Source organism: Cynocephalus volans, chromosome 11 (assembly GCF_027409185.1).
Source record: "Cynocephalus volans isolate mCynVol1 chromosome 11, mCynVol1.pri, whole genome shotgun sequence".
Classification (NCBI taxonomy): Eukaryota; Metazoa; Chordata; class Mammalia; order Dermoptera; family Cynocephalidae; genus Cynocephalus; species Cynocephalus volans.
This window is the reverse complement of record NC_084470.1, coordinates 24,362,620-24,385,073: the sequence shown is the minus strand read 5'-3', so window position 1 is coordinate 24,385,073 and position 22,454 is coordinate 24,362,620. Positions and strand designations below refer to the sequence as shown.

Sequence of the window (22,454 nt, the reverse complement as noted above, 5' to 3'; positions counted from 1 at the left end):
TTATTAGAAGTTTGTTTCTAGGATTTTTTTAAAAAATTACCATTCGATATTGTGATTGATATTATTCTCTTTTATGGCCCATTCTCCCAGTCCCTCCGCACTTATCAGTAGATGAAATTCTAACTGGTTATCAAGAGAAATATTGCTAGGTAATTATGGAGGTGAAGGCTGGGCATGAAATAGCTGTGACTACTTGTTTCTCTGAAGTTGGGTAAATGGTAAAGCATGTACAAGCCTTCTATTGTCTTTCTGTCTGACATTTCTATTCACACTTTGATTTGTAGAAATTATTCTTGTACTGTATTTTTTTTTTTATGAAGTAGTCTTGGTTTCCAGGGTTCTTAAACCTTTATATGTCTTAGTTATTTCATGTGTTTTTTGATGGAAAGGGTTGTGGAGAATGAATCAAAGAGCAAGTTTTCATCTGAACCTAGAAATTCTAGAATAGTTGTTTGTTCTCATTTTTTGGCAGGGTCATAGATCGTTAAATAACTTGTATTCAACTTCCTGAGAAGAGGGTATTACTGTATGCGGTACATAATTTGAGAATTTAAGCTTACAAATAAGTACAAAGGTTATTTCCTATTTTTATGTTAAAGGAATATTATTTCAATCCTAATAATGAAAGCTACCACCTATCTGCTTTTAGGTTGGAATGTTGCATCACCAGGTAGAAGAACATGAGAAAGTCAAGCAAGAGATGGCCATGGAGTATAAGCAGGAGTTAAAGAAACTACATGAAGAAGTAAGATTTAGTTCTGTTACATGTTGTTGTTAATGAGAGCCAGCTTCTACTTCCTGATATTGGAAGTACATATTCCAATGGGAGGTACAGGGGTGGAAAACTATTTCTCTGTCCTTGAGTCCAGGCAAAGAATCTTTCCTAATTATATGTTTGTTACTACCTAGAACAGGCATTAATATGTTTCTTGGTTGAGTACCTGAAAGAAATAGAGCTATTTTTGTATAATACTGTGAAATATACCAAAAAAAAGTTTGATATTTTGATTTTTGAGTTAAATCAGTTACTAGATTTTAAATAATGGAGGATCCAAAGGTTTAAGAAGCATTTTTGGATGAATAAGAAAAGTAAGAAAATTTTATCCATTAATTCAATTTTATTCTTCAGACTTGGAAAAAACTGCTTTTATTTTGATTTAACTCTGAAGTACTCTTCTCCTGCTTAGTGAATATCAGTGCCCACAGGAGCAAGGCTTGTGAACCACAGGCCTAGAGGAAAGAGAAAGAAACTTTATTTGCTGTTTTTTTTGTGGGGGTGGGCGGTGGAGTCCTTAATGCAGGGCTATTGTAATTAAGTTTTGTTTAAAAAATTATCTTTTTGAAAAATTTTTTATTTGAATATATTTCTTTGCTAGTGTTTGTTTTCCATATGTAATTTTGAGTTTTGTTTTTTAGTTTGCAAATCTAATATGCTGTCAATCTATTTTCAATAGTACTGGTTAGCACTGCTCTTACTTTCATGATACCAATTTGTCCCATCACCATTTACAAATTTTTAAGTTTTCAATATAGAAATAACTGTCTTTATAGTTAGGCAGATTGAAGAGAAGCTATGAGAAGCTGCAGAAAAAGCAAATGAGGGAATTCCGAGGAAATACCAAAAATCACAGGGAGGACCAGTCTGAAATTGAGAGGTTAACTGGAAAAATAGAGGTATGTTCTCAGTAATAATTTGTTCAAAGTGACTGTCAGCCTTCATGTAGGAAAATGCTGCCTCAAATGGTGCTATTTCCTGAAACCAATTTTCTGCCATCTCCAGGACTGCCACTGAGCTATTTCAAAGGTAGGAGGGTAATCCACTATATATCTTATCATCATCTGGTTCCCTGTGGTTAATGGGGTTACTAGCTATCAATAGTCTCAACAGGGCAGTACCACCCTTAGAGGGCATTTGGAAATGTATGGAAACATTTTTTTGGGTTGTCAGAATGACTGAGCATGAAACTGGCATTTAGGGGACAGGGACCAGGCATACTGAACATGCCTGGGACTGTTCCACACAGGAAGGATTATTGTACCTAAAGACCAGTATCTCTCCCATTGAGAAACATTGACTGCCAGTTACTAGCAGTCCTTCCTAGGCCCTGTCCTTGTCTTATTTATCATTGTATCTCAAGCACCTAATAGAGTAGGGGCTTTGTAAATGTGGAAAGTACATGGCTTTTTTTGTACAGAGTATTCTGTATATCAGATTGTTTATCCCCAGTTCGCATTTAGATATAGTAAGCCATTCAGCTCCCTCTTTGCTGACTTTGTTTTTATTAAGACAGAATAACTGGCCTTTGAGTTTCTTGGTATTCTTTCCTCCATAGATATTTTGCTCCATTTTTATAAATATTGGACTCATTTTCTTGATCATGCAATCTGAAGTTACTATTGATCCATCATTAATTTTGAATTGTTTTGGATTTGGGTTACAATATCTGTTAAAATTTAGTACAGATTTCCTTTGTTATTAAAATTTGTAGTTTTTCTGTTGAGATAATAAAAATTTGGATGTTGAAGGATATTGTGTTATCTGAATCTATTTGGTTCCTGAGGTTTTAGATACTGAGAAGTAAGAATTGGGCTACCAACAAACTTATCTGAAAATTTATTTGAATTTATTCAATTTCTGGTTCTGGATATCAAAAATTTAGGCGGTGATGCACATCTGTAATAATTTTTTGATATTTTAGTTATCTCAGAATCAGTGTTTTGAAAAATCACTAGAAAATTAGAATATCCCTTAGGGGGCAGCAAATCTATGAAAGTCATCATGAACCCAGTGTTCAGCATCTGTGTTTCATAGTCTTCACCATTAGGGTGTTAAATTTAGAAAGACAGATATAAGGAGGCACAGTATGTGAGGAATTCAGTATTACTCTACAGTTCTATCAGCTAAGTGAGTAATGGGGCTCCTGCTGCGGAGAAAGGTGCAGTGTACTGAGGGAAATGGGGAAAAATTAAAGCAAAAGTGAGTCTGGGAAGTAGTTGACAGCTAAGAGAAGCACTTAGAAGTTAAGTACCTTAATTGCCTCCTCAGGAATTTCGTCAGAAGTCACTGGACTGGGAGAAGCAACGCTTGATTTATCAGCAACAGGTATCTTCTCTAGAGGCACAAAGGAAGGCTCTGTCTGAACAATCAGAGATAATTCAGGTAGGCCTAACACATTTTAAAATAATGAGAGGCAGACAGGTTTTGATTAAATTCGAACTACCTTAATGCAGCTCCTGGTGCCATTCAGTCTCTTCAGTTTCTCTCTGCTAACCCTGCTCTCTTTCTTGTATAGTAAGCTAGTGAGCCGACCCTCCTCTAGTTTCAGGCATGTCCTCTTCAGCATCTAGACATGCCCAGATATATATCTCCTCCTTTGCACACATGCGCACATGCTAGCTCACTCTTTTTTTCTCACCATTTTTTTTTTTTTATTGATTATATGTTACTTGTGGGGTACAGAATCGAGTATCAATACATGTGTACAGTATGTGGTGATCATCAAATCAGGATAATTAGTATACTCATGTTTGCAAAATGTAATCAATCTTTGTGACCCTTTAAAATTTCTTGCCAATCCCCCCTCCCTCCCCCTTTCCCAACCTCTAATAACCACAGTTCTGTTCTCCTTTTTTTGAAAGTTTAATTAATGTATTATTGTGATTTTCTTTCTTTTCTTTCATTTTAGCTCCCATTTATGAGTGAGGACATGCAATATTTCTCTTTCTCTGCCTGGCTTATTTCACTTAACATAATTTTCTCCAAGTTCATCCCTGTAGCTGCAAATGGCAGAATTTCATTCTTTTCTATGGCAGAGTAGTATCCACACTTCTTTCTCACTGGCTCACTCATTCTCTGTCACTGTCTTGCACATCCACGCTCACTCTCCTAATTTTGGTCTCTCACTTTCCCTCTTTCCCCCCACCTCCTCTTCCATTTCTTTCTCTCTCTGTCATTGGCTGTCTTAGCTCTACTTCTGTCCTGGCTTGCTCTGTCGCTGTGATAGCTGGGGCACCTAGCTGAGGTGCATCAGCCAGGGAGGTTCAGTTAGCTTGTCTGATTGGACACAGATGCTGAGAGACTCACACTGATTTGGTGCACACACTAGCCAAAAGTAATATCTTTGTGGTAGCAGAAACACTTTTTTTGTAATACTGGTAGAAATTTTTTTTTAATGAAGAACTCATGGCTTAAGCACAAACAAAAAATAGACACCTAATTTAGGAATTTGTCTTCTTAGAACATATTCAGCTTGTTTGCTTTTTCAATTAGAATCAAGAACACAAAGGGAAATGAGTATTTGTGACCATCTATAATGTGCTAGATACCATCTCAGTGTTTCTTCTAGATGCAGTCTGTGTATATTATCTGTTTAATACCGTAATAATCCGTCAAGGTTGGTAGTTATCTCAATGTTACAGAATGAAGGAATAGACTATGTAAGTTAAGAGAGTTAGAAGGAAGGTTTTTTTTTTTTTAAACATCTGTATTTATTTGCTGCTTTAAGTCTCAGTAATGTATTGGCTATATGTTTGTCCCTCTGAAATATCATCAGCTGTCTGATAAGCTACCAAGAATGGCTCTGTTGTGAGTGACTCTACTCAGAATGGCAGGAGGGACCCACAGCAACCCCAAGGAAGAAAGCTATTTTCTGGGCTGCAGCAAGCTATGCAGCCAGAGCAGGCCAGGGAAATCCTGAGATGTCAAGGCCAGAGTTTTTTGACCTGAATGCTAAAACATTCAAACTAAATAACTATAAGATATTGTTATATTCTAATTATAGCTTTTAGGTTGGCAAAAAAGCAAATTGAGCCCTAATTTTTACAGTTCTCAATTATTTATCCATGGAGTGCTATAATTGATTGCAGGTCCTTTTTTTTTTTTTTCTTCAAATTACTATTAGCCTATTTCAAATTACTATTGTGATTATTGACCCTACATAATTAAAAATTCATTGTTAGTAAAAATGGGATTTTTATTTACCATAATTCAGCTAGGGCTAGAATAAGAATTCTTTAAAGAGCCAGCATTTGTTTTCCCTACTAAGGGTATTTGGATTATGTTTCTGAAAGTTTCATTTAAACTAGGAATGTCTGATTGTTTAACTAAAAAAAAAATTTACTTATAAATGTTCTTATCATTTTCCCTTAGAAACTAAACAAAATTATTTCTGTGATTCAGTATGTGCTAGTGCTGTATGATCATTTTTTAAACATTTAAATAAACTTCTTTATACCTATTACCTAGAATCAGTAATTATCATTATCTTGCCAATCTTTTTTTACTGTGGTAAAAAACATAAAATTTGTCACCTTAGCTATTTTTAAGTGTTCTGTACGTTAATGTTCACTGTATGCACATTGTTGCGCAACAGATCTCTAGAACTTTTTCATCTCGTAAAACTGAAACTCTATACCCTTCCCTTCTTTTTATTTTTGGCTGGAATATTACAGAGCAAAGCGCAGTCATCATCTTATTTCCCAACAAGTAAGGACTTAAAAAAAACCAACTACTGCAATACACCAGCATCACATTAACAGAATAAATAACTTCTTAATATAATTTAATATCCAGTCTGATCAAATTTTCCCAGGTATCTAAAAAAACTGTTTTTTTACAGTTGGATGTTTGAGTCAGAATCCCGTTAAGGTTAACATATTGTATTTGGTTGATATGTGGGACACCATTGAACAATAACAGTAGAAATCTGAGAGATTGCGTAAATGGATATCAACATTCCCCCTCCCATTTAAAAAAAATTTTTGGTGTAATTTTTTTTCTTATTTTTTTTTAACATCTGAAAGTGGAATTCAAAAATAATTTCTCACTCTTTGAGTTATATATTTGCTTGAGTTCTTTTCTTTCAGTCAACTATTAAAATTATATAATACATGTTCATTTTAGTATAGTGAGAAAATGAAGATAAAATGAGAATTAAATAAAACCTCCCATAATTTCACCTTTAGAGATTTGCTGTGATTAACATCTTGGTGTAAATTTCTTCTAGCTTTTTCTATGCTTATATACAGTGAACATTACATTCATGTACATTTAGTAGGAAAAAACTTGTACACACTGTGTATGGGATGGGTAGGGAAGTTGCAAACTTTGAAAAATACCAAGAAGAGTAAAGTGTTGGTAATTTTTGAAGATAAGTGGTGGATATATCAGGGTTCATCATTTTATTTCTATATTTGTGTATGTTTGAAGATTTCCATGGAACATAATTTAAAAATGTATAGTGGTTACTATGTGATAGGCACTATGTTAAGCACTTTATAATAAAGTATTTTATTGAATTTTCACAAATTTGAAAATTTTCCTTTTTAAATGTGACATGTAAACAAATGTGCATTTATAATGATTGCGTAGAAGTCCACTTTATCATTAAACGTATCCTAATTTGTGTAACCAGTCCTTGATTGTAGAACATTTAGTTTCTTACTTTTCACTCTTGTTAATAGTACTTGAATAAACATCTTTATATAAACATTTAGGAGTGTTTGCCTATTTATTTGCTTAGGAAATGGCTGTAGAAGTGAAATTGCTGCATCAGAGTAGTTGTACCTTCTTAAAGATTTTAACATGTATTGCCAGAGTTTTCTCCAAAGGTGGGCTGATGCAGACTTTCCCCAGCGGTATGTGATCGTGTCCGTTTCCTCACACTTTCCCAGCACTGGGCATGATCAGTTCTTTTGACTTTCCCCACTTGCAGGCTTGTCTTTGCCAATCTTATAGGTGAAAAAAATGGTATCTGATTGTTTTAATTTGTATTTTTTAAATTACGAGTGAGATTGAGCATTTTTATTTTCATTTATTTATGGCTATTTTCATTCTTTTGTAAATTGTGTTCTTTGCTCATTTTTATTTTAGGATGCTTATATTTTACTATTTTGAAAGAGCTTCTTATATATTAAGTATGAAGTATTAGCCCTCTGCTGTTATTTTGCAGTTGTGTGTGTTTACCCAATTTACCTTAATTTTGCCAAGTGGTGTTTATGGAAATACAATTGTTTTATAAACAGTTATTTAGAATTGCTTAATTATATCAATTTTTTCTTTGGGGTTTCTATCTTTGACGTCATACTATAAAGTCTTACCTAAGCCAAGATTTCTTCTAATGCTGTATAACTTCTTTTTTATATATTTTATCTAAAAATTATTTTGGTGTAAAGTATTTGATAGGTATCTAAAATTTTTTTTCAAATAATTAACCACATAATTTATTGACTGTTACATTTTGAGAATTTGACAGCATGATTCTAAAATTTATATGGGAGGAATTGAAGAGGGGAAAAAATAAATAAAATTTATATGGAATGATAAATGAATGATACTAGTCAAAATCTTTTAAAAGAAGAGTCATGGGGAACGTTGGTTCTATCAAATATTAAAATGTATTTTAATGTTTGATCTATCATAAAAAGTACAGTTGTTAAACATTGTGATATTATTAGATGCAATGAAAGAATGATGGTTATTTAAGCACAGGAAAAGGATCAATATAGATGAAAACACAAAGTCATTTCTGTTTACAAGGCAAGGAATCATCTGCTACTTTCCCCCTTGCTTAAACAGTACAATTATGAAGAAGAAATATTCAGGGAAATCTTAGAGAACATTAAGAACATTTGAAAAAAATTAAAATATTAAGTCAACATAAAGTGTAAAATGTTTAGCTGGTAAACAATATGTGAGAAAAGCAGAGTTTGCGTTATATGCATTTTTCTCTTGAAATATTTAGATGAACTATGAGATACTGTTCAAGTTCATTTAAAATCTACTGTTCAATTATATGCATTGATTATATGTTTAAAAGCATCATTTTCCTGTCACAACTTATGAAGAAAAGATGATCCTAACTCAAATGTTAATCTCTTGTCTTGGTAGAATTATAAGAATTAATCGAATTGGCTGGCGCAGGCCTACTGTTTAAAAGTTTTTAGTGACACAGACACAACAGTGATAAGAGGATCTTACTGGGAGCTGTATTCTTAGTAGGCTCTTCAAGCTACTGCCTAGTGCGAATGCTGCAAGGCTGTTGCCTACACTCACATATTTGGAGTTGACAGTGATGGGGAGCTTGGTAAGGGACTGGTGCCTGCAATGGTCATGCCTTCATACAGGGATCCTTTGGAAAATAAAAAGCCCTGTTGCTTCATATCACATTGTGTTCAGTAATCTCACTAGCTGGTAGAGTCATTTTCTTGAAGCACCAGGAAGTTCATACCACAAATCCAGAAGAGGATTTGAATTCAACCCCCAATCCCCAGCCCCTTCCCTGTTCTCTCTCACACTAGCTGCTCACCCTTGGCTTTTGCTTCTGTCTCTTTGATGTAAATTGCCTTCTTAATTGTTTCTTTACTTTGAACCACCTCTGCTGTGACTTATGTGGTTGAAATAACTCCACCCACTCTAATAGAATAGAATTTAGAATTCTAAATGTTAAATTAATAAGAGAAATTTTTGGTTTCTGATTCAAAAAATTAGTGGTTAGTGCAAAAAAAAAAAAAAGTTTAGAAAGTGTATTAACCTTAAAATATCTTTAAAACCAGCTGTTTAAGAGAAAAAAAATTGTTATAGGTGGTTTATGTGATTATTTCTGACTTTCTTAGTATTAGAAGAGGTATCCTTGAGATTAGTCTAGTGCAGTGCTGATAGAAATATGAGTCACATTTGTAACTTAAAATTTTCTAGTAATCGTATTAAAAAGGTAAAGAGAAACAGGTAAAATTAGTTATAAGAATATATTTTGGGGTTCTGGTCAAGATGGCAGAATAGACGGTTCTCAGCATCACTCTCTCCCACAAATAAACCAAATTTACAACTATTAAAATGTAACATCAGCCTAGCTGGGGCCGCTGGAGCTCAGGGGAAGAGGAGGAGAGACCTACGGAGTTCATGAAGGCTGGAGAAACTATGATGAGAGAAAGAAAAAGCTGCTCTGAGCATTTCAGGCCACGGCTGCTTTAAGGCTCCAGCTGATGAGCACATGGAGCAGGAGCCGGCAGAAGCTGCAGCTGTGCCCTTCAGATGGAGTTACTTGGAGGCAGCAAGAAAGAAGAGGGCCTTGGCGGCCCCTAGGACAGCAAGATCACTAATAGGTTTCCCAGGGACCCACGCAAGAGCGAGGAGCCAGAACAACTGAAAAAAGGGAGCCATTCAGAGGCCAGCAAGTCATCACAAGGGACTATAGCACAGGGCCCATCCCATGGGAAGTGTTTGGAGGATGGGCGGTGGGCAAGATGGGAACACCGGGAGAACACTGGGACACAGCAAGGACAGCCAACCTGCCCCCCAAACAGCACAGGATCACTCAGAGGAGAATGGTCAGGAATGCAGAATTGCATGGGGTGCAGTTTGATGAAAACTCAGGCCCAGATCAGAGATTCTACAGAACACAGATCCACCAAGTCTGTGGAGAGCCGGAATTACCTATAAAATCAACCATTAAACCCTGAGCTGCATAAAAAGCCTTCCCTAGGGAAACAGCAGCAAAGCAACAATTTAAACAACCACACCGCTCAAGTACTGGTTCCCACAGGAAGTTCCCCCATGTTAGAAGCAAAGGACAAAAAATTAGTTCTGGCCCAGGGACACCACCAGCACCTTGGGGCCTGCCTGGGAACCAGAGGTGTGGATCCGGGGATCGGACCTCACTCCCACGTCCAGGCAAACTGCGCCAGTACCTCGGGGCCAGCCTGGGGACCCGAGGCACGGAGAAAGGGACTGGACCTCTCTCCCACAACCAGGTACTCCAAGCCAGTGCCTTGGGCCCTGCCTGGGGACCTGAGTCATGGAGAAGGGGTCTGGACTCTCTCACACAACCAGGCACACTATGCCAGTGCCTCAGGGCCCGCCTGGGGACCCGAGGCATGGAGAAGGGGACTGGACCTCTCTCCCACAACCAGGCACACCAAGCCAGTGCCTCAGTTCCCACCCAGTGACCTGAGGTATGGAGCCGGGGACTGGACCCTCCTCCCACACCAGGCACAAAACACCAGCACCTAGGGGCCCACCTGGGTAGCCGAGGCATGGAAAAGGGGACCAGACTGCCCTCCCTCAACCAGGCACACTGCGCCAGTACCTCGGGGCCTGCCCAGGGACCTGGGGCATGGAGAAAGGGACCAGACCCCTCTCCCACAACCAGGCACACCAAACCAGCTCCTTGGGTCTCGCCTGGTGACCCGAGGCATGGAGAAGGGGACTGGCCACCCCTCCCATAACCAGGCACATGGTGCCAGCACCTTGGGGCCTGCCCAGGGACCAGAGGCATGGAAAAGGGGACCAAACACACCCCACAATCAGGCATACCGCCTGTGCCAAGGAGCATACCAAAAACAGCACCTACATGTGAGTGGCCCACCACAGCCACCACAATAACCATGGCTGCTGCAAAAGCAGCTGGACGCCACAACCACCACGCAGATGGTCCGCCAACCACTGGAGTGAGTTCACACAAGAAGAGTCACCAGCAGAGAAAAAGAAAAGAAGGGGATGTCTCTTTCCACAAAACCCATTTCAGAGTGACAGAAGAAGCATCTGCTCTATGATAATATTGGGGGACCTGATCATATCTCACAGCATGGGGCAGATCATCTAGGCAACAAATCAACAGAATAACCATTATTCTTTCAGAAGGAGAGAAGAAATCTAGGGCAATTAGAGGGGGGAGGGGGAGGGAATGGGGGAAGGGGAGTGATTGGACAAGGAGCATAAAGAATACTTACGATTTGTAACAATATATATGCTAGTAATATTGATTTAATCAACATATCTCAATATTCAACCCCCAAAATATGTATAATCGATTTTGATTCAATAAATAAAATAAATTAAAAAAATATATATATATTTTACTCAACCCTGTATGTCAAAAATATCCTTACAACATTTACATCTTTTTTTAACTGAGTCTTTGGTATGCAGTGCGTATTTTACATTTAGAGCACATCTCAAGTCAGACTAGCCACATTTCAGGTGCTCAGTAGACACATGTGGCTAATGACTGCCATGATAATGGACAGCGCAAGCCTAGTGTATTAATTCTAGTTAATGAAAATTTAGAATTTGTACTTGAGATGATTATGTATTTTTCACTGTGCTTAAAAACACCACATATTTTTGCATGACTGAATTAGTAAATCAATAAAAGAAGGCTATGTTCTTGATCCTTTAAAACTGAGAAGTTGGTTAGTTTTTAATCAGATCTGTACTCACTAGTTAAAATACAGCTTCAATTCTAACTTCAACACTGAGTTTACTTTAAGATCACAGAGTTGAATAGTGTTAATTAGCTATTGCAGTGTTAAGAAACAATGCTAGTGTTTTGCAATTATGCGTCCATTTTCATCCTGAATGCCCATTCAGGCAGTGGTGTTCCAGCTGTGTTCTCTCAAGCCCCAGGGTTGCTGTGCAGGCTTAACCTTAAGTAGGGTTGGGGGAGGTTCAGCAAGCTGGGCTTTTGCCCTTTTCTCCTTCTCATCCTCACCCAGTCTCTGCATTATTTATTCTGCACAGGATTCTGTATAAGATTTCCTCTTGGGAAAAAAAAAAGGTTATTTTGTATTTAAAAGTTTGGACATAATTACATGCTTAGCAGTTATTCTAGTGAATCTAAATCTATGTTGATATCCTTTTTTCACACTATTGTAGAGATCTGGTAAAAAAAATTTTTTTGCTCTTTTCACTGGAATCTTGATCTGTAATTTATATAAACACTATTTATCTTGTTGCCTTTCTCCTCCTACCTTCTCTCTGGCTTATGGGCATTTTTAAAAAATTGTGTGCCTTTACCTTTAGAAATATTTAGAATATGGGAAGTTTACCTCCACAGATGATTTTTGTCCATCTTCAGTGTATAGATGAAGTACCAGTCTGGATGCTGGATTAAAACTTGTGAAAACTAGTGAGTTGGGAGTTAAACCAGTATAGCTGGGATGTGTAGCCTAAAAGTTAGGAAGTATATACTACAGATCTGTGAGATAGCTGTTAAAGTTGTTTTATTTGCCTGTACTTCAGTAGGTATATCATTGAAAGAAACAAATTTGAGATGCACTATAGTATGTGGTTATATCTCTTAGCTCAGGAAATGTCCAAAAACTGATAACAGAACCCGTCTCTCCTCCTCTCTAAGCACCTTTATCCTCAATGAACAAAACCTCAGTCTTCCTACCCTTCCAAATTTAAACAGCATTTTGTGGTCAGTTTGAATAATCTGAATATGAGTGTTTGTAATGTATCTGAAAAGAATGTTAAAACAGAATAATTGCTTGCAACATGCTGTCAGTGGAGAGAGGGGAAAATTTGAACTAAAAATTAAGAAGTTCAATGGTTTTCAAAATTTTAATTTCTGAACTTTCATAAAAAATAAATAATACATTATAGCTCCTATTTCCTGTGTTTTAGATAGGAGATAACCACGGTTTTCTTATATAATGGCTCATAGTTGAGGTGAATTTCTGTGCAAGTAAGTAGAATAATGCAGCTGTCTTTTTGGTAGATGCACAGCATCCCTTCTCCTGGGGAATCCCTTTACTTTCTCAATTCTTTCTTACTCCTTCTTCTCAAGATACTTATTATATATTTTTAGTAAGCTAAAGCTTTATGTTTTTATGGAAATGAAACTCAGTTTAATTTTAATCTTGTTTATTTATTGATTGTTCTTTTAGCATTTCCCTTTTACCTGTTGATAATCTATGTGTTTCTAGGCTCAGCTTGCCAATCGGAAACAGAAATTAGAATCTGTGGAACTTTCTACTCAGTCAGAAATTCAGCACCTGAGCAGTAAGCTGGAGCGGGCCAATGACACTATCTGTGCCAATGAGTTGGAAATAGAGCGCCTCACCATGAGGGTTAACGACCTGGCTGGAACCAATATGGCTGTTCTGCAGGAACAGCGGCAAAAAGAGGAAAAATTGAGGGAATCAGAAAAACTATTAGAGGTGTGTTTTAAAGTTACTGTGATTGGGGGAAATGTGTATATGAGTGTTTTGAGAGAGAATAATTAACCTAGAACTAGGTTCCAAAATTTATGGATTCTTCCCTACTGTGTAGCTGATGGATCAGATATTGATAGCTTTTTAACTACCATGCTTGTTATATAACTTACAGCCTGACTCCCTGGCTTCCTTTTCTTATGAAATATAAAAATTGCAATAATATCTGACTTTTTTTCTGAGTATTTTGTAGGCTCTGCAGGAAGAAAAGAAAGAATTGAAGGCAGCTCTTCAGGCTCAAGAAAATTTAATTTGTAAGGCAAGAATGGAGAAGCTACAAGAAAAATTAAAGGCAACTAACACTCAACACCCAGTAGAAGCCATAAGGTATATTTAATCTTAAATATTATTCATTTTAGCCACTTGGTGGTTTGGCATTAAGCACCAGTTTTAATATTGCATATTTGTAGATTTTGTGTTTGATTATATTGTGGATTCTCTTATTCAGTTTTAATTTCTGAGTTAGATTTTTTATAGTGTTATAAAATTTTGCATGGTTAGTTTTTTTCTCCCTCCAGTTTGAGTCCCTAACAGAGATTCTGGTGTTTAGAAAGTTGGAAACCCTGTGGTCAGTCTGCACCCTTGGTGAAACTCGGGATGTGAAGGGAATTATAGTCCACGACTCCTGGAAGTCCTCCCTTTCTTAGTAGAATAGGTCATGATTCATACAGCCAGCCTTTGAGCTCACCCTTTTAAAAACATTTCTAAAACTAATTTTGTTTTTTTATCTGAATGACTGCTATGAGAGGTTTGTAGTGGGAGGTAATAGAATGAGCTATGCTGCCTTTGCTTGATTTAAGTCTAGTGAACAAATTTATTCTTGCCAGAATTCTCTTGTAACTTTTCAGTTCCTTTGTCTCAAGGTATCAAATGTCAACAGTGTTTTGCCATTTTGTCTGTTTTTTCCCCTTGGCAAACAAACAAAATTTCAGTTAAGAAAGGAGTAAATTGCTGCTGACTTTTTTGAGAAGCAGCATCTCTTAACTCTTCACTCTCCTGGTGTTTTTTTCGTAAAGGAGGAGACAAACTGAAGAGTTCCAAAGAGTTTAATTACCAAAATGGTTGGGAAATACAAACTGGTTATGTGTTGTTTTCGTTTGCAAAAATGAAAGGCCTTTACTAATCATCTTATGTTCTTCCATAGACCACTGGAGGAGTCCCAGGCAGACAGGAATTACACCCCTCAGGGGCAGGGGGACTTAGACAATGTCCTCTCCCAACTGGATTTTACCCACACTAGTGAAGAACTTCTACAGGCAGAGGTGACTCGTCTTGAAGGCAGGTAGATAATTATATGCATATTTCAAAAACTTCAAGTTGTTAAAATGAATTTTTGATCATCATATTGATAAAGTCAACTAATACGAGTATAATAGTCTTAGTGAAAAAAGTAAGTTTTTTTCTCTAGGATTCGCAAATGACCTAACTTCTTATTTCATTGAGAACAGAAGCAATTGGAGCAGAACTTCTTAATCTTTCTAACACCAAATCCACGAATCTGCATGCATCTGTGCCCATAATCTGTTACTGAGGATCTGTGCCCATGTTACTGTTGGATGAAATGCCTGTGTCCTAAGACTAACCCCTCCGCTTTTGTCCCATTTTTGCAGTTATTTCTGTTTTCTTCTACATCACCAAGTTCTTCCTCTCTGCTGAATCATTTTCAGTGATACAAAATGTGCAGTAATATTTCCCATCTTAGAAAAAAAATTAAAACCCTCCTTTAGTTCTGTATCCCCATCAAGTTACTTCCACATTTGTCTGCTCTCCTTCAAAACCAGATTCTTCAAAGGAGTTGTCTGTGCTGTCTCTTTCTACTTCTTCGTCTTTTACCTGTTTACAGTCCCTTCAGTTAGGTTTTCCTCCCTACCACCTCACTGAAACTGTTCTCGGAAAGGTCACAATTGACACATGGTGCCCGTTCTTTTTGTTCTGCAGTGGTGTTGATACTCCCTTGGGTGTTAATTGAATCCTGACTAATGCTGTACCATGCCCAGCTAACTTGCCTCATTATCAAACTTATAACATTTTTGACTGGGAAGAGTTTGATATTTTGTTTTAAACACATGAGTCGTGATCATTTGTACACTAACATTTTCTATATGTAAAAGATAAAAGTACATAAACTATTACTTAAGCAAACAATTACAAAATAGCCATTTTATACTTTTTAGGTTATCTTTAAGTAATACATTTTTAGTTTTCACTTTTATTTCTGTTTTTGTAAACCACTGAGGATTTTTTTTGTTTTCTTTACGTATTAAACACACACACACACACACACACACACACACACACACACGTATTTTTTGCCTTACTCCTTTTGGAATACATGGAATACTTAAGATAGTCTTTGCTATCATTAGCAAGGTAGATAGGTGTGCTTTAGGTTGAATAAAATAAAGCTTATTGTTATTTTTGACATTGGGACTAAAATTTACATTTTTATCATAGATTTTTCATTGATTGGCTTTTTAGTAACCTTTGAAATGTAATCTTCTAAATGGGTGAGGGGATGTTTAAGATACTGGCAGGATATTTCTTGGACATCAAGAAGGTAAATTAGATAATCCAATTTGTTGGTTTCAGGGTTCTTGTTTTGTTTTAAATATGTGATCTTACTTTTGTCATACAGTTTAGAATCTGTGAGTGCAACATGTAAACAGCTGAGCCAAGAACTAATGGAAAAATATGAAGAATTGAAGAAGATGGAAGGATATAACAATCAGTACAGGGCAGAGATTAAGATGGTAAAAATCTGCATGCCTGGGATCGCAAAGCTGTATATATTTATGGACTGAGCTGTGGGTTGGGAGGTTATAGGGGTCATTTTTAATGAGAGAAAAATGTAGTCCAAACATTCAGGACTGGAAGAGCACCTGGGATGTGCTTAGGGAAAGTGCCTTCTTTCTTTGACATCCTCAGGGATGCCATATAAATATTTTTAAGATAATTGAAGCCTGTCTTCTTTGGACTCTAAAACTTTAAGCATGTTTTCATGAAAAGCTTTCTAAAAGATATATACTTTCTTGCTTGAAGAAAGATATGAGAAATCATTTAATATCTTCTTATTGACTAAAGATGGGTGTGGCTATATGTTTTCTTCTTTTTCTGTGTTTGAAGTTAATATCCTCATTGGCTATTGAGGTATGCAGAGCTGTTTGTCTCCACGTTAATGGGCCCTGGCTGTCCTATTCGTTGACTTGTATTTTTTTTTTATTTCTTCTCTGAGACTACCTCTAGCCCTTTTCTTCCTCTTGTCTTTCTTTATGTTACTTATTGTCTTCTTTAGACCAGAGAACCATAGAGGCAAAATTTTTAGATTTGCAACTAAAAAAAGGATGAAGGTCAAAGGTGCTATCCTTTAAGTAAAGTGTGTATGGACTTTGATATTGGTCCTCAGCATTTGAATAACCCATTTCTCCCTGTTTTGAGAGCTAATAAATGATTGTGGATATAATTGCCTGTTCTTCAGTACAGACATGCAACTTGGTAAATTGCTAATTTTCTGTAGATTTAATCTCGGAAAATTTTATGTCTTGAGGTAAGGCCAACGTTATTTTATTAACCATTTATATATTTTTCTATCTAAATGCTTTCTCTTAAGTTTTGGTGCTTTCCTTTCTGCTGCTTTGTAGTTGAAAGAACAGATTTTACAGGCAGAACAAAGTTACAGCTCTGCACTAGAAGGGATGAAGGTGGAAATCTCTCAGCTAACTCGGGAGTTGCATCAGCGAGATATCACTATTGCTTCTGCCAAAGGCTCTTCCTCAGACATGGAAAAGCGACTTAAAGCAGAGATGCAAAAAGCAGAAGAAAAAGCAGTAGAGCATAAGGTGAAGGCTGAACAAAAACTTTATCTGAAGTTTATTTTTGAAGATTGAATTTGTTAAAGATGTGATTTCCATAATATTTAATTCAGCAAATTTTTATTAGACATCTGCTTTGGGCCAAGGGTATGCTGGGTAACAGGCAGTCTAATAGGGATTGGTAGGAAGGTGAAAGTAGACACAGACAAGTAAAGTGACTGTGTCAGTGTGTGGGTAGAGGTGCTGGGGAGCACCAGACCTGGACCACTGGATGCAGCAGCTTCCTAGAGGGCCTGATGTCTAAGCGAAGACCTGAGGGCTGGATGAAGGGGGAGGATGAGTGTTTTGGGCAAAGGAAAAATACAGAGAGAGGTCTCTAAGAGAGAGTATGGCATGCTCCCTGTGATTGAAACTAGAGTTCAAGGGGGTTGAGTGGAAGGGGTGGGACTGGAAAGCAGGGACTAGCTTCTGAATGGCCTTGTCAGCTGTGTGAAGGAGTTCTAGTGTGATTCTGAGGTCAGTAGAGAATGGCCTTAAGCAGGAGTAAAGGTCTCTGTGGTCATCGAGTGGCCAATAAGCAAAGAGGCAAAGAGACCGCTCAGATGCTGCTATAGCAGTAAGGTGGTAGCCTGAACAGTGGGTAGGAGAGGTAAAGGGAAATGGCTGAATTCTGGAGATATTTGCTTGGTAAAATTGACTGAGCCTTGTATGTGATTGGACAGGGCAGGTGAGGTAGATAGGATTAAGGAAAGAAGTCACCAGGATTTAAGCTTGAGCAACTAATGGAAAGGGATATTCTTTAATGAAGTAGAGAAAAGAAAGAGAGCAGGTTGGAGGAGGAGGATGAATTTGTGTGGAAGGTACACACAACAGGGAAGCTGGTGGAGGGGACACTGGTTTGGCACATTTGGTTTGAGATAAAGGCTGGACTTCTGTGTGGAAACATCTAATAGGCAATTCTACAGGAGACCTGGAATTTAAGATTAAAATCAGGGTTAGGCATTTAGCTGTGGGAGTCCTTGCATGAAGCTGGCATTTGAACCCCCCTAAGAGACTTAGAGATTATAATGAAAAAGCATAGAGTATGAAGATCAGTGACTTGAACCAAACTTAGGATACTTCTTATTTAAGGTAAAAAAGATGTTGGAATGGAGCTAAAAAAAAACAAAAAACAAAAAAAAAACCCCAAACAAAAAACATAGCGGTGAGGAAGGAAAGCAGATATTTTTTTTGCCAAGGAAGAAGGAAGCCAAGGAAGGCAGTACTTTTCAAGGAGGAATGGTCAAACAGAAAAGCTAAGAATAAGCACTGAAAATAAGTTATTATTTTGTGAAAGAGATGCACTTCCACACGATGTGGGAGGTAGAAGCCAAGTTAGAGGAGGCTAACACAGGAGAGTGGCCAGAGACTTTAACAGCGAACTGAAGCTTTGCTGCTTCATCACCTGATGCATCCTCTCAGAGTAGTATTTTCTTCACATGCATGTTAATACACCTGGATAACACCTACGTTTACAGTATCTTTTCAGAAAGTATTTATATATGTATAGTCATGTGTTGCTTAATAATGGCTATGAGTTCTGAGAAATGCTTTGCTAGGTGAATTTGTATTTTTGTGAACAACATAGAGTACTTAACACTAACCCAGATGGTACAGCCTACTACATACCCAGGCATATGGTATAGCCTGTTGCTCTGACCACCGTCGTATATGTGGGCTGTCACTGACCGAGACGTCGTTATGCAGCACAGTATTATATATATATAATTCATATATATGTGTATATATATATGAACAAAGAAGGTAACTTAGCCTAATGAAAATTACATATGGAAAAATTTTGTAAGATGCATTTGATTTATTTGTTATTTTTATTTGTTTTTTCTGCTTTTCCCTTCTTAGGAGATTTTGAATGAGCTGGAGTCACTCAGGTTAGAAAATCGTCGTCTTTCTGAAATGGTGATGAAATTGGAATTGGGTGTACATGAGGTACATAAATAGAAACTTTTTCTACGCTCTAACCCTTCAAAAAAATCACTGTAAATATTGATAATATAAAGAGAAAGTTAAGATCAAACTAAATGATCCTTTTGCAGAAATTTTCTCAAATAAAATGAAGTCAAAACAATGATGGAAGTGAGCAAAATATGACTCTCCATTCTAGTAGTAGGAAGATATTGTTATATTAGGTATGTGATAAAATATACATACAGACTGTGTGTTCTTTGCAGGGAGAATGTATGTAAAGGGTTTAGTATAGTACCTGGCATGTAAGTATGCAATAAATGCTGGATGCTGGTATTATTATTATTATTATTGTAATTCTTTATGTTCACAATAGCTTTTCATTATATTATCTTTTAAATAATTTAGTTTTAATTATATTTCTACAAGATATAATTCATTTAATCAAATATTTTAGAATCCTTTTTGTTCAAAGCATTTTAGTATGCTCTGTAATGAATAAAAGGATGAATAAGATAGGATTCTTGCCTTTAAAAGATTATAGTAATCTAGTAAGGAGGATAAGAAATGCATATAAGCATTTGTGAAACCAGAAAGAACATGATTAACAGTGTGGTGCTTTTTAAACTATTTTGTTTTAAAATTCTTATGGCTTGCAAAGTGACTCATCTGTTCTGACCCATCTTTTCTTGATGTGGGTCAAATGTCTGAAGATTGTATAAATTATTTTTTCTGTACTTGCAGAGAGTATATGCCTCCAAAAAGATGTATAGTGCTCCCTATTTGCTCTTGAGTAGTTCTAATTTCACAATCATGGATTATGGAGGCTGGGGTGGAAGAAAGTTCAGGAAGCTAGAAGAATATTTTAACCAGAAAAATGGGGAACTATTTTTATAATCTTTTGGAAGGGTAAGATTCTTTAAGCATCATGAAGCCATAAAGGATTTTATAACATAAAAATGTAAGATTTCTGGATAGCAAAAGACCACATTAAAAAAGACATATGGACAGAGAAAAAAACAGTCTTAAAAACAGACACAAGGTTAATATAAAATATTAATATATAAGGATTCCCTACAAAGATAATAAGGAAAAGATAACCTAATAGAAAAATGGGCAAGGGATATAGCTATAGATATAGCCTCTAAACTCCCAGGTCATGCACATTTTGTATTTTGACAGTTATTGCTAAATTTTTCTTCAGAATGGTCTTATCAATTTGCATTCCCAAAGAATCCATCCTATAGGAACAAATGTGCAAAAATGGTCATTGCAGTGTTGTTTGCAATATCCAAAATTTTGAAATGAACTAAATGTTTAGATGGTTAATTTGTGGCACTGTCTACTATGAAATATGCTGTCATTTCAAATAGCAAATGAAAACACTCTTCTAATCACCCTCCCTCCCTGTAGTGGATTGAATAATGTCCCCCCAAAACTCACTGAAGCTTTAATTATGTTTTCTAAGTTTTATGTATTAGAAACTTGGCCCCCACTGTGACTGTTAAGAGGGTGGGAAATTGAAAGATGGGGCCTTGAAGAGACGATTGGATTGTAGGACCTGCAGTAGAGAATGGATTAAAAATGGTGGTCAGGGGTGTGGTTCTGAGGGCTTTAAAAGAAGAGGAGAGTCTATCTCTCTCTCTCTCTCCCCTCTCCCCTCTCTCTTTCCCTCGCCCTCCACTGTCTTGCAATGTGAGACCCCCGGGTCACTGTTACCACCACCAGATGGACTTTGGACTTCCCAGCCTTAGAAACTGTAAGCAGTAAATTTTGGTTTTTTTTATAAATCACCCAGTTTCCAGTATTTTGTAATACACTCCCCAAATCCCTCTAAAACTATAATGAAAAGATTTTTTTTTTTTTTTTTAAAAAAGCACAAACTCACAAGGATGGAAGAAAATAGGAGAGGAGACAATAGCTAAACATTTTGTAAGGAACAAGATGAATGGATGAGTGGATGGGTAGTTGGATGGGTGGATAGATGGTAAATGACTTTATATGCCAGGACTAAGAGCCAGTAGTAAGCTAGTAGTGGAAAAATCAAAGAACTAACCTTATTTACACCACAGGATACTAGAATGGCTCAGAATTCAGCAATACTTAATTGAGAGGATCTCATCTTGTGCAGTGATTACCTGTTCATATTTAAGAGATGAGAACTCTAAGGGGAACTTAAGCTAGACTATGACCAGAAATATTGTTCAGCTTAATTTCTGCTGAAAACTCCATCTAATACACAGCTAGGTGCATGTTTTGCTACTCAGTTTTTATATTACTTTTCACATTCATTTATCTATAATTGTTGTTAATAACCTACTAACTTTGAGAAATTTTTAAAGGATGCCTAGCAAAGACAAACATCTTTTTAAAAAAAGTATGTTTAGTGACATCAGACATCAAACTCAGGCTGGTGAAAATCTTGTCAGCAGTTTAAACTTCCTCCAGTTTTGAAGTTATACACAGTGTGAATATATACATTTTATTATGAATAATTATTAGACAGTGCCCTTTTGCATTTTGCCACCTAAGAAGGTGGGATTACTTTTACAAATGAATGTTTGGGTTTAGTAACTATTTTAGTAAATTATCTAATTATCTTAATAGTGAAAGCATCAGTCCTGATGAAATAAATTATTTACCATATTTAAAAAACTGACAGTAGTTTGCGGTTTATTATATGTCCTGCAAATGTTCTTTTCTGAAATTTTATCTGGTATTTACAACTTGTCGAAAGATTTTATAACTCATTGTTACTAATGGTACACAGATAGCTATGTTTTAAAGTTTATGTTTTGTTAGGTGAATTATCTTTGTCAGACTACTCTTGACCAGCTTACTTTTAGAAAATTTTTAGTGGAAAAGACCAAGCTAAACATCATGTTAAACCCCAAAGACGATTACCATAATTTTGCAGAATACTAATTAGAATATTTTGTCATTAGATCACACTACCATTTTTTTCAGGAACCAGGAGGGTTTCGGATTTTGTTTTTGTTTTGTTTCTAGATTTTGGAGTATTTACATTATACTTACTGGTTGAGTAGCCTTAATCCAAAAATGTGAAATCCAAAATGCTCTAATGATCATTTTCTTTGAGTATGACCTTTGAGCCTCATGTCAATACTCAAAAAATTTCTGATTTTGGAAAATTTCTGATTTTGGATTTTCAGATTAGGGATGCTCAACCTGTATTTAAATCCTGCTTTATCATGTCCAAATTTACATACAAGAATAGAAGCCAAAGTTATGTAAAAGTGTTTAAGATCAGAGGATATTTATTTAAAAGTGTCCCTGCCAGCCATAATTCCTTTTCAGAATCTTTTTATTCAAATTTCTTTCCTTAAACTATGTCTCTCTATTTTCTTCTGTAGTTATTCTGGGGCTATTTAATCTCCTTCTTGCAGAAGAATCATGGCTGCTTTTCTTTCTTTTTCCCTGTTTCTGATTCTCACTTACAGCTTTCCTCCACTCTGTTTCCATCCTTCCTCCAGTAAGTTGGATATTCCTTGGCACATAAGGAAGGCCATTGTGCTTCTAACTTTCCACTCCTGTTTACTTTAAGAAACAGAACCCTTTTTTCTCTGACAGTCTTAAGAGAACTAAAAACAAATCTTTACTTTCTCAAAGTAAAGCCATAGTTTAACTAGTTATTTAAAAAATATTGAATTTTTCAACCAGCAG

General features: G+C 36.4%; 1 protein-coding gene across 7 annotated transcripts in view; it reads left to right on the top strand.

The window, feature by feature from the left end:
- CEP63 (centrosomal protein 63) overlaps positions 1 to 22,454 on the top strand; it is a 45,857-nt gene that overhangs the window by 19,253 nt on the left and 4,150 nt on the right. For 6 of the 7 annotated variants that reach the window (XM_063113957.1, XM_063113953.1, XM_063113955.1 and 3 more), the window contains 9 exons: positions 650 to 745; positions 1,552 to 1,674; positions 3,047 to 3,160; positions 12,709 to 12,942; positions 13,190 to 13,323; positions 14,141 to 14,278; positions 15,632 to 15,746; positions 16,635 to 16,832; positions 18,708 to 18,794. In XM_063113957.1, coding sequence (XP_062970027.1) covers positions 650 to 745; positions 1,552 to 1,674; positions 3,047 to 3,160; positions 12,709 to 12,942; positions 13,190 to 13,323; positions 14,141 to 14,278; positions 15,632 to 15,746; positions 16,635 to 16,832; positions 18,708 to 18,794 — 1,239 coding nt within the window. Of the gene's footprint in view, positions 1 to 649; positions 746 to 1,551; positions 1,675 to 3,046; positions 3,161 to 12,708; positions 12,943 to 13,189; positions 13,324 to 14,140; positions 14,279 to 15,631; positions 15,747 to 16,634; positions 16,833 to 18,707; positions 18,795 to 22,231; positions 22,264 to 22,454 lie in introns of all 7 variants that reach the window. The other variant, XM_063113954.1, reaches the window with a different exon arrangement.